General features: G+C 52.7%; 1 protein-coding gene across 2 annotated transcripts in view; it reads left to right on the top strand.

The window, feature by feature from the left end:
* SEC14L5 (SEC14 like lipid binding 5) overlaps window positions 1–14,457 on the top strand; it is a 51,261-nt gene extending 36,804 nt beyond the window's left edge. For both annotated transcript variants that reach the window (XM_010339166.3, XM_010339165.3), the window contains exons 11-16: window positions 642–813; window positions 1,810–1,944; window positions 3,560–3,694; window positions 4,528–4,755; window positions 7,471–7,649; window positions 11,621–14,457. In XM_010339166.3, the coding sequence (XP_010337468.1) occupies window positions 642–813; window positions 1,810–1,944; window positions 3,560–3,694; window positions 4,528–4,755; window positions 7,471–7,649; window positions 11,621–11,732 (961 nt within the window). In that variant the 3' untranslated portion in view covers window positions 11,733–14,457. The remainder of the gene's footprint in view (window positions 1–641; window positions 814–1,809; window positions 1,945–3,559; window positions 3,695–4,527; window positions 4,756–7,470; window positions 7,650–11,620) is intronic.
* The last annotated feature ends 298 nt before the right edge of the window (window positions 14,458–14,755 follow it).

Genomic DNA, 14,755 nt, shown 5'->3' with positions numbered 1-14,755 from the left:
TGAGGTTGCAAGTTTTTGAATTTTTGTAATCAGATCTTGGTGATGAGATTGAGCAGGAGGAAAGGTATAACTTCTACATGCTGAGCATTCCAGTCATGGAACACTAAGCCTAAATGGCCACTCGTGATAACCAGCATTTTTTTTTTTTAAGACGGGGCTTCACCATGTTGGCCAGGCTGGTTTTGAACTCCTGACCTTAGGCGACCCCCCTGTCTCAGACTCCCAAAGTGCTGGTATTAGAGGCATGAGCCACAGCGCCCAGCCATGATAACCAGCTTTAATTGAGGGCAGGCAGCATGCCCGTCCTTGCAGAGAGCTTTGTATATACCATGTCACTTGATCCTAACAGCAGTTGCTTCAGATGGGGATTATTACTCCCTTTGCCACTGTCCTAGAGAAAGGGTGGGTCTCTGCCCCTGACCCGAGGCTCTCAGCGATGGAGGTGAGACTTGAATTCGGGTGCTCGGCCCCGAAGTCCACACTCTGATCCTTTTTGCTGCGCGGGCTCCCCACTGTGGCAGGACCCCCCTCTGTTCCCGGCCCTGCCTCTCGGAGCCTCTCTGTTCATCCCCCGTGGGGAGGGTGCTGGTAGCCCCAGGACGCGGCAGAGCCAGGTGGAGTTGGGGCCGTTTCTCCCGCAGCTCCTGGACCTGCCTGCTGGACTTGGAGGGACTCAACATGCGGCACCTGTGGCGGCCAGGGGTGAAGGCCCTGCTGCGGATGATCGAGGTGGTCGAAGACAATTACCCAGAGACCCTGGGCCGGCTGCTTATCGTGCGAGCCCCCCGAGTCTTCCCCGTGCTCTGGACGCTGGTAAGAGTCGGAGCCTGGGCCGGGCTCCTCCTGGGGGCCCAGCACAGCACAGAGGGCAGTGGGGCTGCGGACAGGGGAGAGCCCTGCAGGAGGGGATTGCAGGTTTCTCATCCATCTCTTGCTTATGACGTTCCCTGTTGAACTGGCCTGTCTCCTACCATGCCAAGGACGCCTTCCTTCCTTCTCTCCCTCCCCTTCCTTCCTTATCAACATGTGGCTTAGAGCTCAGTTTTGAAATGGATTCCATTTGGAATGAACAAACTGTGGCATACTGTTCCATCCACATAATGGAATAGCATTCGCCCATAAAAAGGAAGGAAGCACTGATCCATTCTCCAACACGGAGAGGGCTTGAACACATGACGCTCAGTGAAAGAGACGAGACACAGAAGCCCATGTACCGCGTGATCTCCTTTATGTGAAATGTGCGGAATAGGGCCGGGCACAGTGGTTCACACTTGTAATCCCAGCACTTTGGGAGGTCGAGGCGGGCAGATCACCTGAGGTCAGGAGTTCAAGACCAGCCTGGCCAACATGGTGAAAATACAAAAGTACAAAATTAAAATACAAAATTAGTCAGGCGTGGTGGTGGGTGCTGTAATCCCAGCAACTTGAGAGGCTGAGGCAGGAGAATCACTTGAACCCAGGAGATGGAGGTTGCAGTGAGCCAAGATTGCACCATTGCACTCCAGCCTGGGCGACAGAGCGAGACTCTGTCTCAAAAACAGAAACGAAAAGAAATGTGCCGAATAGGCAAATCCATAGAGACAGAGTGCAGATGGGTGGTTGCCACGGACTGGGAGAGGGGAGATTCGAAGTCAGTGTGGGCTGGGAACGGGGTTCCCTTTCGGGCAGCTGAACGTGTCTAACAGAGGTGCTGGTGAGTGCACCGAAAGCCACTGAATTGTGCACTTTACAAAGATTAATTCTATGTTATATGAATTATATCTCAATTAAAAAATACATTCCCATCTTGCCTTTATGTCCGCATTTCAGATCAGCCCCTTCATCAACGAGAACACCAGGCACAAGTTTCTCATCTACAGTGGCAGCAACTACCAGGGACCTGGAGGCCTTGTGGACTATCTGGATAGAGAAGTGATCCCTGACTTCCTTGGGGGAGAGAGTGTGGTGAGGCGTCCACGTCTGTCTGCAGCCAGACCTGGGCTGGAGGAGGGGGCCCGCCTGGCAGGGAGGCTGGGATTCCCGGAGTGGGGCTGGGAGGTGGAGGAGGGCTGGGTGCTGCATGTGCGCTCTGCTTGGGGAGGGCCTTGCTGGCTCCTGGCAGCCAACGGGATTGCTTTAGAAGCTGCTTCAAAGAGAGGTGATGCCTTTCTGAGGTTGGGCTTATCTTGGGTCCTTCAAACATAGTGAGTAAGATAGAAGTTTCTGGAAGCCTAAAGACAAGGGCAGTCAAAGGCTTACCCATTCTGTATTCCCATCAAAGATATTGCTAAACAGCAGTGAGTTTCTTTTTGTTTTTTAAATGGAGTTTTACTCTTTTTGCCCAGGCTGGAGTGCAGTGACGTGATCTCAGCTTACTGCAACCTCTGCCTCCTGGTTTCAAGCAATTTTCCTGTCTCAGCCTTCTGAGTAGCTGGAATTACAGGCGTGAGCTGCCACACCCATCTAATTTTGTATTTTTAGTAGAGATGGGGTTTCTCCATGTTGGTCAGGCTGGTCTCGAACTCCCGACCTCAGATGATCTGCCCATCTTGGCCTCCCAAAGTGCTGGGATTACAGGCGTGAGCCCCTGCATGCGGCCGCAGCAGTGAGTTTACCTGCTTACTCACTGCAGGGATGTGACCTGAATGTCTCTGCAGCTCTAAACCCTGGAGCTAGAACTGGTCTCCAACCCACAGCCACACAGCCTGAGATGATTAGGCCACCGCTTCAAGGGAGGCAGTGTCCAGAACTCTTTTCCTGCCTCCCTTGGGGGTGAAATGACAGGCTGGGGTGATTCTAGGTCACAACCCTGTCGTCTCATATGGCCACCAGTGGCCTGGGCCCTCTTCGCGTCTAACAGAAGAAAATACCCAACAGTGAGCTTGCATCATTTCTGGATTAAAAAAAGTCTTTTCCTAGGAATTTTTCCAGGCTTGTCTGCTCTTTCCATTTGTGACACGTGGCACACACGACTTATTTTTAGCAAACAGGCCTGCAGATCTGAGAGTGACTTACAGAAGGACATGGAAGGGTGGCCTTGCTTGTTGATTTCAGTGTTTCTGCAAGTGAAACACGGTGGGGGGAATCATTGCTTGGTGGTGGCAGAGGGGTCTGCCAAGGCCTGGCTGTCCAGGGTGCCTTTGGTTTGGGGAAATCTGTCAATTAGCCTAGTGCAGCGACGGTTCCACCCTGATTTCTAGGGGTGGGAAGAGGCAGCTGCTCTGGGGTGCGGAGTGGAGAGGCCGCAGCCTGGCTGTCAGTCTGGCACCGGCGTAAAGGGACATGAGCATGGGCCTGATGAATGTGGGTTTGTGCCCAGGCTTACTCACTTTCTGCTGTGTGATTGTGGGTGAGTGGCCTGACTTCTCTGAGCCTCCATTCCTTCTTCTGTGCAACGGGAAGAATAGTCTCTATTGCACTGGTGGACCTGGGGATTTCACTGGGTCAGGGAAGCCCACAGCCCAGTCAGTCAGGGGTTGCTGTTATGAATGGCTTTGGGGTCACATGGCACCCTCCTGTGGGTCAGGCCAGCCAGGCCTCCACTGGCCCTGACCCGCCACCCTTTATCTCTCACCTGCAGTGTAATGTCCCTGAAGGAGGGCTGGTCCCCAAGTCCCTCTACATGACGGAAGAGGAGCAGGAGCAGGCAGACCAGCTGCGGCAGTGGAGCGAGACCTACCATTCAGCCAGTGTGCTCCGAGGGGCCCCTCACGAGGTGCCAGGGGGACCTGGTCGGGGGGTGGGGTCTGTTGGGCTGTGGTGTCTGTCATCTTAGGTCAGATGACCCCAAAATACAGCCTGAGATGAGGATTAAGGATGCTTTTTTTTTTTTTTTTCCCCTGAGACTGAGTCTCACTGTGTTACCCAGGCTAGAGTACAGTGGTGCGATCTTGGCTCACTGCAACTTCTGCCTCCCAGGTTCAAGCAATTCTCCTGCTTCAGCTTTCTGATTAGCTGGGATTACAGGTGCCGGCCACCACACCTGCCTAATTTTTGTTTGTTTTTATTTTTAGTAGAGATGGGGTTTCACCACTATTCAACACTCCGCTTCTTTTTTTCTGGCGATGTAGTCTTGCTCTGTCTCCCAGGCTGGAGTGCAGTGGCACTATCTCGGCTCACTGCAACCTCTGCCTCCCGGATTCAAGCGATTTTTGTGTCTCAGCCTCCTGAGTAGCTGGGATTACAGGTGTGTGCCAGCACGCCTGGCTAATTTTTGTATTTTTAGTAGAGATGGGGTTTTGCCATGTTGGTCAGGCTGGTCTCGAACTCCTGACCTCAAGTGGTCCACCTGCCTCAGCCTCCCAAAGTGCTGGGATTATAGGCATGAGCCACCAAGCCCATGCCAGACGAGGATTCTTATGCCAGAGAGCTGTTGCAGGCCAGGTCTCAGGAGAAAACTAAAAAAAGGAGGGCATTCCTGTAGGGAACAACCATGTGGCCTGGGAAAGAAGACCTCAGGGGTCACCCGCAGCCCCCCTGCCACTGTTTTCCCAACCCCAGCTCTTCCGTCTCGGCTGTGACTCTCAGACCTTGCCTGTCTCCACGCAGGTGGCCGTGGAGATTCTGGAAGGGGAGTCGGTCATCACCTGGGACTTTGACATCCTGCGAGGGGACGTGGTGTTCAGCCTGTATCACACCAAGCAGGTGCCCAGGCCGGGCACCCGGGACCCAGGGACCAGGGCCAGCGGGCAGCTGATTGACAAAGGCTGGGTCCTGGGCAGGGATTACAGCCGTGTGGAGGCTCCCCTCATCTGCCGGGAAGGGGAGAGCATACAGGTTTGCATTCTCTGGATCCCTCATTCACTGTCTGCTGCGTGCCAGGCTCCTGGGCATGCGGCAGAGGACAGATGGGCTGCTAGTCCCCAGCCTTGGGGACCCTGCAGGACAGGGTGGAGGAAAGACACACAGTGTCTCATGTAATGAAGTGCTCACCCGCCCAATGGGAGGCAGCTGATGCAGCATCGAGAAAGCACGAGGCGCTCTGCTGAGAGGCAGCAGGTGTCTTGGGAGAAGCACAGGGTCTGGAGCCTTAGTTTCCCCATCTGAGAAATGGGAGGCAGCTGATGCAGCATCGAGAAAGCACGAGGCACTCTGCAGAGAGGCGGCGGGTGTCTTGGGAGAAGCACAGGGTCTGGAGCCTTAGTTTCCCCATCTGAGAAATGGGAATCCTAACAGGATCTGAGTGTTTTTGTTTCCTGGGGCTGCCGTAATGAGTTATCACAAACAGGGTGGCCTAAAACAGCAGAAATGTATTGTTTCACAGTTCAGGAGGTCACAAGTCCAAGACGAAGGTGTGGGCAGGCCCACGCTCCCTCTGACGGCTCTAGGGAGGGGTTCATTCTGTGCCTCTGTCCTGGCCTTGGGTGTCTCCTGGCAATGCTGGGTCTTCCTGGTGGGTGGATGCATCATCCCAGTCTCTGCCTCTATCCTTGCAGGGCTTTCTCCTCTGTCTGTCTCTCTTCTGAGTCGCAAATCTCCCCATCTCCTGTAATGACATCAGTCACTGCATTTAGAACCCACCCTAAATCCTGATTTTTTTTTTTTTTTAAGAGACAGGGTCTCACTCTATCCATGATCAAGACACAGTTGTGGGGCTGGGAGTGCAGTGGTGCGATCACAGCTCACTACAGCCTCCACCTCCCAGCCTCAAGCTGTCCTCCCGCTTCAGCCTCCCAAAGTGCTGGGATTAAAGGCGTGAGCCACTTTGGCTGGCCTCACCCTAAATCCTTAACCACAAAGACCCTATTTTCAAATAAGGTCATGTTCTGAGGTTCTGGTTGGACATGAATTTTGGGGGTACGTTGTTCAACCCACTGCATTAACTCACACATGGGGACAGGATGAGTGTGATGGAATTAGAAGTCCAGGTCACCTGCATGCGTTGAAGTGGCTTCAATATGGAAGAAGACCTTGAGTTGTGGCTGGGTCTGGGAGGGGGTGAGAGGGGCTGACATTCCAGGTGGAAGGAACAGAAAGAACAAAATGGAAGCCGCAGGGAGAGGGTGGGTGGACATGAGGGCAGCGTGAGTACTGCGTAGGGGTCCAAAGTTAGTGTGAATGGAAGGGGAGGCGCTAAAGTCTTGAGGTCAGCAATCAGATTTCTGATGCACACTGCAGTTTCAGAACTGATGCAAAAGAAACTGTAGGTCTTGGGCCGGGCGTGGTGGCTCATGCCTGGAATCCCAGCAGTTTGGGATGCCAAGGCGGGTGGATCACCTGAGGTCAGGAGTTCGAGACCAGCCTGGCCAACATGGTGAGAGCCCCATCTCTACTGAAAAAACTATATATATATATCTCCAGGTGTGGTGGCATGCACCTGTAATCCCAGCTATTGGGAGATTGAGGCAGAATTGCTTGAACGTGGGAAGTGGTGGTTGCAGTGAGCTGAGATTGCACCACTGCGCTCCAGCCTGGGCAACAAGAGTGAAACTGCATCTCAAAAAAAACCAAACAAAGGAAATGTAGTCTTGGAACGGAACTTGGATGTGTAGCCAGAATATGGGCTGCCCCCATTGGCCCCCACATTCTCCAGGAGGCCAGCATTGCAAGTGGATCTTCATTCTCTGACCCCCCAAATTACACATGCACACACGAAGCACCGGCTCCAGGAGCACTGGCAGACGCTGGCGATCTCACCGGAGTCTCCCAGGGGAGAGGGTGGAGGGCCGTCCTGCACATGCCTGTCACAGCCACCCCTGGATCCCAACGAACATCTCAACCCAGGCCAACCCGAAGTTGCTCTTCTTTTTTTTTTTTTTTTTTTTGAGATGGAGTTATGCTTTTGTTGCCTAGGCTGGAGTGCAGCGGCGCAACCTTGGCTCACCACAGCCTCTGCCACCTGGTTTAAGAGATTCCCCTGCCTCAGCCTCCTGAGTAGCCAGACTAACAGGCATGCGCCACCACATCTGGCTAATTTTTTGTATTTTTAGTAGATGGGGTTTCACCATGTTGGTGAGGCTGGTCTCGAACTCCCAACCTCAGGTGATCCGCCTGCCTCGGCCTCCCAGAGTGCTGGGATTACAGGCGAGAGCCACAGCATCTGGCCACACAAAGTTGCTCTTCTTGTAAAAACCGAACACTTCCCTTTCCCACTCTCCCTGACCCCTCTGCAGATTCTCTCTAAGCACCTGTGAGCTCCTGGCCCAAATCCCTCTCCTAATCCCCTTGGTTTGCAAATCCCGCTCAGCAGGGAGAAAGCCCCGCCAAATCCAGGTGTTTAAGAGCCTCTGTTATCCTGCAATTGCACCCCCACCCCAGGCTTCAGCTCCTTTCCAGATTAAGAGGGAGGGTCTGGTCCCAGGATACAGGGGTAATAGCAATGATGGCTTCCAGAGGTCCCGACAGGAAGATTTGCTGGTGGATTAGTGAAAGGGACAGAGCGTGAAGAGCCCCATTTTCCAAGCCTAGTGATGAGGAGCCCGAGAAGTCTCAGGCCCCTCGACGTGTCCTCAGGAGGACCCAGGGCTTCAGGGCAGGGCTTCTGTGTTTCAGGGCTCCCATGTGACCCGGTGGCCCGGAGTCTACCTGCTGCAGTGGCAAATGCACAGCCCCCCTGGCAGCGTGGCCTGCAGCCTCCCAGGAGTGGACGACGTCCTGACGGCTCTGCACAGCCCAGGCCCCAAGTGCAAACTTCTCTACTACTGTGAGGTGCTCGCCTCTGAGGACTTCAGGTAGGAGGGCTGGGGAGAGGGGGCCTGGGCAGGATGGGCGCTGGGGCTGTTTACAGAGCAGATGCCTGGTGCTTGTCTCCCAGCCGGGTCAGCTTCTCCCTGGGCGGGGGCCCAGCACGGGCATGGATGGAGTTCTTAGGTAACCCAGCCCCCGACGGGGTATGAGGACGGCCCAGCTCTACTTCCGAAGCAGGGCCTTTCCTTCCAATGAAACCCTGGAGTAGTTGGAGGGGAGAAGGGGAGTCTGAAATCCTCTCATGTGGGCCTCCCGTCACTCCTAGAATTCCATGGGAATGTTCTAGAATATTCTAAAAGAGTGCCTTTTGGACGACTCTCCCGAAGTTGCTTGCTTTCAGAGAGACAGGGAAGTCTAGTGGTTAAGACCTCCAGCGCTTCCTGGTTGCTCTGTGACCTCAGGCAAATCACTTTACTTCTCTGAGCCTCAGGTGCATCATTCCTTAAATGGGAACCACTGGAGCCCAGCCCTGTGGGTGTATCATGAGGATGAGATGGTTGGGGGAAGCTGCCTGTCCCCTGGGCATGCAGTATGCCTGCTGCAGCAGAAGCCAGGGAGAAGGTCAGGAGGTGGAGAAGGCAATTTCTTCCAGGTTTTGCGTTTTATAAAAGAGAACATGAATTCACACCCTGCTTTGTGATGGATCTGCGTTAGTTTTCTTTTATTTTTTTGCTGCGTTAGTGTTCATCTGAAAAATAATACTTTAAATTCTTTTTATTTAACTAATTAATTTATTTTGAGATGGATTCACTCTGTTGCCCACGATGGAGTGCAAGAGCGCGATCTTGGCTCACCACAACCTCTGCCTCCCAGGTTCAAGTGATTCTCCTGCCTCAGCCTCGTCACTAGCTAGGATTACAGGCATGCACCACCATGCCCAGCTAATTTTGTATTTTTAGTATGGATGGGGTTTGACCACATTGATCAGGCTGGTCTCGAACTCCTGACCTCGTGATCCACCCGCCTGTGACTCCCAAAGTGATGAGACTACAGGTGTGAGCCACCGTGCCAGCCTGTATTTTAAATGCTTTACTGTGGGGGTAAAATTGAGGCTGCAGGAAGGTGCTGAGTCTAGACCCCCCAAATTCCAGGTGGAGCTCCAAGGATTCCAGGAACATGGGTAGCCCAGAGGGTGGCTGTCGATTTCACTCTTTCTGAAGCCACATGTTTTGGCCATCGGTTCTCAGTGTGAGGTGACAGGTGGAGGCCCAGAGGGACACAGAGGAATAGACACAGGCATTGGAGTGTTGCCTCTGGGAAGGCTGATTCTGAAGCTGGGCATGTGGAAGCCAGAGGGCTGGGCTGGACGGGACGCTGCACACCAACTTGTCTAGGGTGATCAGAATGAGAGAACCTTACTGCCCTGTCCTCCTGTAGCTTCATGAGAAAATCAGTTCAAAGGCCATTTCCTGGTCACCCTCAGGGGGCAGGAAGTGGCTTGGATCCTGGAGGGACCACACAGATGGGGTGTGCCGTCATGGAGCAGAGACAAATGCTCACACCCAAGTTAACTATGGGCAGCGATGGATGCCATGACCAAGGTCACTGTGTTAGTCTGTTTCCACACTGCTATAAAGAACTACCCGAGGCCAGGTGTGGCGGCTCACACCTATAATCCTAGCACTTTGGGAGGCTGAGGTGGGAGGATCACCTGAGGTCAGGAGTTCGAGACCAGCCTGGCCAACACGGTGAAATCTAGTCTCTACTAAAAATACAAGACTTAGCTGGGTGTGGTGGTGCACGCCTGTAATCCCAGCTACTTGGGAGGCTGAGGCAGGAGAATGGCTTGAACCTGGGAGGAGGAGACTGCAACGAGCTGAGATTGTACCACTGCACTCCAGCATGGGCAACAGAGTGAGATGAAAGAAAGAAAGAGAGAGAGAAAGAAAGGAAGGAAGGAAGGAAGGAAGGGACAGAGAGAGAGAAAAAGGGAAGAAAGAAAGAAAGAGGGAGAGAAAGGAAAGAAGAAAAGAAAGAAAAAGAAAAAGAAAAGAAAAGAACGAATGAACTACCTGAGCCAGGGACATTTATAAAGAAAGGAAGTTTAATTGACTCACAGTTCTGCATGACTGGGGAAGCCTCAGGAAACTTACAATCATGGCAGAAGGCACAGGGGCAGGAGAGAGAGAGCAAAGGCAGGCACACACTTTTAAACCATCAGATTTCCTGAGAACTCCCTCACTAACATGAGAACAGCGTGGGGGAAACTGCTTCCATGAGCCAATCTCCTCCCACCAGGTCCCTCACTCAACACCTGGGGATTACAATTCCAGAGGAGATTTGGGTCGGGGCCCAGAGACAAACTCTATCAGCCACCCAGCCAGGAGGCGCTCGGGGGCTTAACCTAGAGCGCTGTCAGAGCACAGGACAGGCGTTTGGTCTTGGGTTGGGAGAGGGCTGAGGAGAGGAATTTGGAATGTGACATTGGAGTGAGATCTAAGTGGTGTGTAGCCAAGTCACCAGGGGGTCTTTTTATTTATTTGTTTCTCTTTGGAGATAGAGTCTCACTCAGTTACCCCGGCTGGAATGCAGTGGTGCAATACTAGCGTACTGTAGCCTTGAATTGCTGGGCTCAAGTGATCCCCCAACCTCAGCCTCCTGAATAGCTCGGACTATCGGCTCATGCTACCATGCCTAGCTTTTTTTTTTTTTTTTTTTTGAGACACAGTTTCAATCTGTCACCCAGGATGGAGTGCAGTGACTTGATCTCTGCTGACTGCAACCTCTGCCTCCTGGGTTCAAGTGATTCTCATGCCTCAGCCTCCTGAGTAGCTGGGATTACAGGTGTGCACCACCATGCCCAGCTAATTTTTGTTTTTAGTAGAGACAGGTTTTGCTATGTTAGTCAGGGTGGTCTCTAACTCCTGGCCTCAAGCAATCTGCCGGCTTCGGCCTCCCAAAGTGCTGGGATTACAGGCATGAGCTACCACGCCCAGCCAATTTTTAAATATTTTGTAGAGATAGGGTCTCGCCATGTTGCCCAGGCTGGTCTCTAACTCCTGGCCTCAAGTGAGCCTCCCACCTCAGCCTCTCAGAGTGCTGGGATGAGAGGCATGAGCCATGGCACCTGGCGAGGTTCCACATCTCTAACAAGCCCCAGCACCGCTGGTGCTGCCAGTTCCCGGACCATGCTTTGAGTAGTGAGAGCCTAAAGTGGCCCTGTCCCATCCGGTCGCTGCTGGCCACCTGCAGCAATTTAACTTAGTAAGCAGAATGAAATAGTTTAACTTAGTAAGCAAAATGAAACAGTTTAGTAACTCCATTGCATGGGCCGCATTTCCAGTGATTAGCAGCTCACGTGGCCGGTGGTTGGTGTGTGGGACTGTGCCGATATACAGCTGTTTATCCCAGAAAGTTCTCAGAGGCTGGGTATGGTGCCTCACACCAGGAATCCAAGAGCTTTGGGAGGCCAAGGCGCGAGGATTGCTTGAGCCCAGGAGTTCAAGACCAGCCTGTGCAGCATAGTGAGACACCCCCTCACCCCCATCTCTATATAAGAAAATAAAGTTCTTGCCCTGCAGTTTGGAGTAGGAGATAACCAGACAGCTCGGGGAGAAGAGAAGGGGCTTCTGCTTCAGACTCAGCACACACAAAGTCCACTGTAGGAGCTGGGAGGAGGCCTGTGGAGTTTGTATGAAAAGAGCAAGGAGGGAGTGAGACTGGACACAGGGACGGGGACTCCCTGGGCTGTGGCAGCCTTGGGCCATGCTGGGGCCTTATGTCAAGAGAGCCCCTGACGGGTCTGTGGCAGGCTGGGCTCCGTCTGGGGAGATGGGGTTGTGGGGAATTGGGTAGTGCTTTTCACTTTATGGTGTCTCTTGCTTGTCGTCCGTCTGCACTTGGCCCGGGGCCCTGGGGCCTCACTGCAGCGTCAACAGCTTTTCCACTGCTGCGTGTCAGCCTAAGGGCTTTGCCACTGTGAGAGGGTCACGTGTGCCGTGCCTTTCCTCCCCAGGGGCTCCATGTCCAGCCTGGAATCCTGCACCAGCGGCTTCTCCCAGCTCAGCACCGCCACTTCGTCCTCCTCCTCCGGCCAGTCTCATAGCAGCTCTCTGGTCTCCAGATAGCGCGGCCGAGGGTTTCAGGGCCGCCTGCTGGCCTTCAGTGTCCGGAAATGTCCAGAATGAGAAGCCAGCTCACCGCAGGGCCTGGGACCATGTGGGCTGAAGCCCCAGGCTTAGATGCTACCCAAGCTGGGGTGTCTGGAGTGGATGGCAAGGATCCAGCCCAGGCTTGTGTGTGGTGTCAGGGCTCTTGAGATCGCAAGGACAGAACCATCTCCTTCTGGCTTTGCGGAAGGAAGACCAAGGCCAAGGCCAAGACCAAGACGTCTTCCATGCCACACCTTCGTGTCTCCCTGGATCCAGGCTTAGTGATGTCAGCCAGGCCCAGCTCCCGCTCTCCACCTCTTGCTCTGCTTTCACTGTGCAGGGGACCATCACTGTTAGGTGCCCTTCCCCCCCAGCAGCTTGTCTGCCTAAGGGAGCCTCTTCTTCCCAAAGGCTTCTACCCACATCCCAGAGTTGAGCCTTAGCCTGGAAGTGGCGTGGTTCCCAGGTCAATTCCTGAACCTATCACAGTTGCCAGGGACACTGAAGAATGCTGATTGGCCAGCAGGGTTATGTACCCCATCTGGACCAATCACTGTGACCCAGGGGTTGCAGTGAGGTGCAGTGATTGGCTAGTCTGGATCACATGCACATCTCTGGAACCAACCACCTGCTCTGAAAAGGGCTAATGGGTGCCTCAGGGAGGATTGGGACTGGGGAGGCAGAAATGCAGGGTGTTCACCTGGGCATTTGATTGCATAACAACGTTCTGTTATGCAGTATCAAGATGTGCTTGGTGAGCAGTTAAGTGAGTTACAGGCAATGTTCTTTGGGGGAACAGCACACCCTGCACTGAAAATCCACGTCCCCAGCACTTGGCCAGTGTGGCCTAACCCTGACCATCCCTGATTGGAGAGGGTGGGAGAGCCCTGGGTTTCTGCTAAGTTTCAGGCAGCGATGGGCAGACTGAGGCTGCTTCAGGTATGGCTGGATCTGGAAGCTTAATGTCCTCAGGCCTTTCACCTGCACCCAGGCCTCTCAAGTCTGCATCTCTTTGCATGCTGACCTCATTATTTCTTCCATCTGGTGGCAAAGGTGGCTGCCAGCAGCCCAGAGCCTGTAACTTCGGGGTTTACAATCTCTAAGAGATGCTTTTCCATCTCTAATTTCATGGAAGGCTCCGATCGGCCCAGCTTGAGTCACATGTTCATTCCTGTGGCCCACACTGGCAAGGAGCTAGGGTCCTGTGATTGGCATTCCCTCCAGAAGCAGCAGCAGGATTGGGAGGGTCAGGCCCCCAGTGGCCAAGAGAAGCTGGACCACAGAACCAGTAGGTTCCATGGTGGCGTCGCTCCGGCCGGCGCTCCTTCCATGTGGAGGTCTCTGGGACCCATGCTGAAACATCATCAAGGTCATTCTTCTTTAATTCCAGGACACCTGGAATTAAACATAATCCAAGGAAGGGATTGCCAAGCTTTTGAATTTCCCCTGAGCCAAAGGCTGCAGGTGCCTTGGCTTGGGCTGCTTACATCATTAGTTCATTAATCCATTGCGACCAGGACAGAAGCAACCCACACGCAGCATGACAGTTGGTGTCTGGGCGCCTTGGTCTTGAATTTAGACCAGGACTCAAACCCCAGCCTTCCTTTCGCTAGCTGTATAACCTTGAGTAAGTGACTTAACCTCTCTGTGCCTCAGTTTCCTCATCTGTAAAGTGAGGAGAGCAGTGCCTACCTCAATAGGTTGTAGTGAGATGAAATGAGAGAGTGGCTGTCAAGCCTTCAGCACAGCTCCCAGAATGCAGAAAGCGCTTAATTAATGTCAGTGGTCATTCTGATTACTTAATGCTTCTCATCCAAAGACTCCAGTTTTCTTCCTGAGGTTGCCTCTCACTGTTTTTCATGATTGTACCCAGAATCGTCAAGAACGATTTCTCTCTGAGTTGGGTGTGCAGTTTTTCTTTTTTAGAAACTGTTGTATGGGCCGGGCGTGGTGGCTCACACCTACAATCCCAGCACTTTGGGAGGCTGAGGTCGGCAGATTGCTTCAGTGCAGGAGTTCAAGACCAGCGTGGGTCACATAGTGAGACCCTGTCTCTACAAAAAAATTTAAAAATGAGCCAGGCATGGTGGTGCACGCCTATAGTCTCAGCAGCTTGGGAGGCTGAAGCAGGAAGATTGCTTGGAGGTCGAGGCTGGAGTGACCCATGATTGCACCACTGCACTTCCTCCTGGGTGACAAAGCGAGACCCTGTCTCAAGAAAAGAAGAAAGAAACTGTTTCTGTTTTCTGGGCAAATCCTCCAGTCTGAAGGAGTGTATTCTGAGTGGTATTTCCCTTGGCAGTTAGAGAACGTTTTTTCCCAGAGGTTGAAATATGGAGAGCTTGAGATTCTTTTTTTCTACCCTGCATTCTCTGGAATTCCCCCTCCCCCTGTAAAACTAATTGTTCAATGAGAATAGTATAATTCTTTTCAAAAAAAGTCTGTTTGAGCCGGTGAAACATGATGGGTTGTTTGCCTGATCATTTGCTCCAACCAGCAGCATTAAATGTTTTCCATTTGGATAAACTCACATTTTCGTCTTCCTAAAACCCTGGAGGTTTTCTCTGGGCTCAAACAAGAATTTTCCAGCTGTTGTTTAAAAGACTTTAGAGCAAGTTTGTTCAGCCTGGGGCCCGTGGGCTGCATGCGTCCTAGGACTGCTTTAAATGCAGCCCAATACAAATTCTTAAACTTTCTTAAACATTGAGTTTTTGTGTGTGTGTTTCTTTGTCAGCTCATCAGCTATCATTACTGTATTTTACGTGTGGCCTAAGACAATTCTTGTTCTTATGTGGCCCAGGAAAGCTAAAATATTGGACATCCTTTCTTTAGAGCACTGGAAACAGGGATGATATGCCAGGCTCGGTGGCTCATGCCTGTAATCCCAGCACTTTGGGAGGTCGAGGTGGGCAGAGCACAAGGTCAGGAGTTCAAGACCAGCCTGACCAATATGGTAAAACCCTGTCTCTACTGAAAATACAAAAATTAGCCAGGTGTGG

The sequence above is a fragment of the Saimiri boliviensis genome, chromosome 12 (assembly GCF_048565385.1).
Source record: "Saimiri boliviensis isolate mSaiBol1 chromosome 12, mSaiBol1.pri, whole genome shotgun sequence".
Lineage (NCBI taxonomy): Eukaryota > Metazoa > Chordata > Mammalia > Primates > Cebidae > Saimiri > Saimiri boliviensis.
The sequence above is the reverse complement of the archived record's forward strand: the minus strand, read 5'-3'. Positions and strand labels throughout refer to the sequence as shown.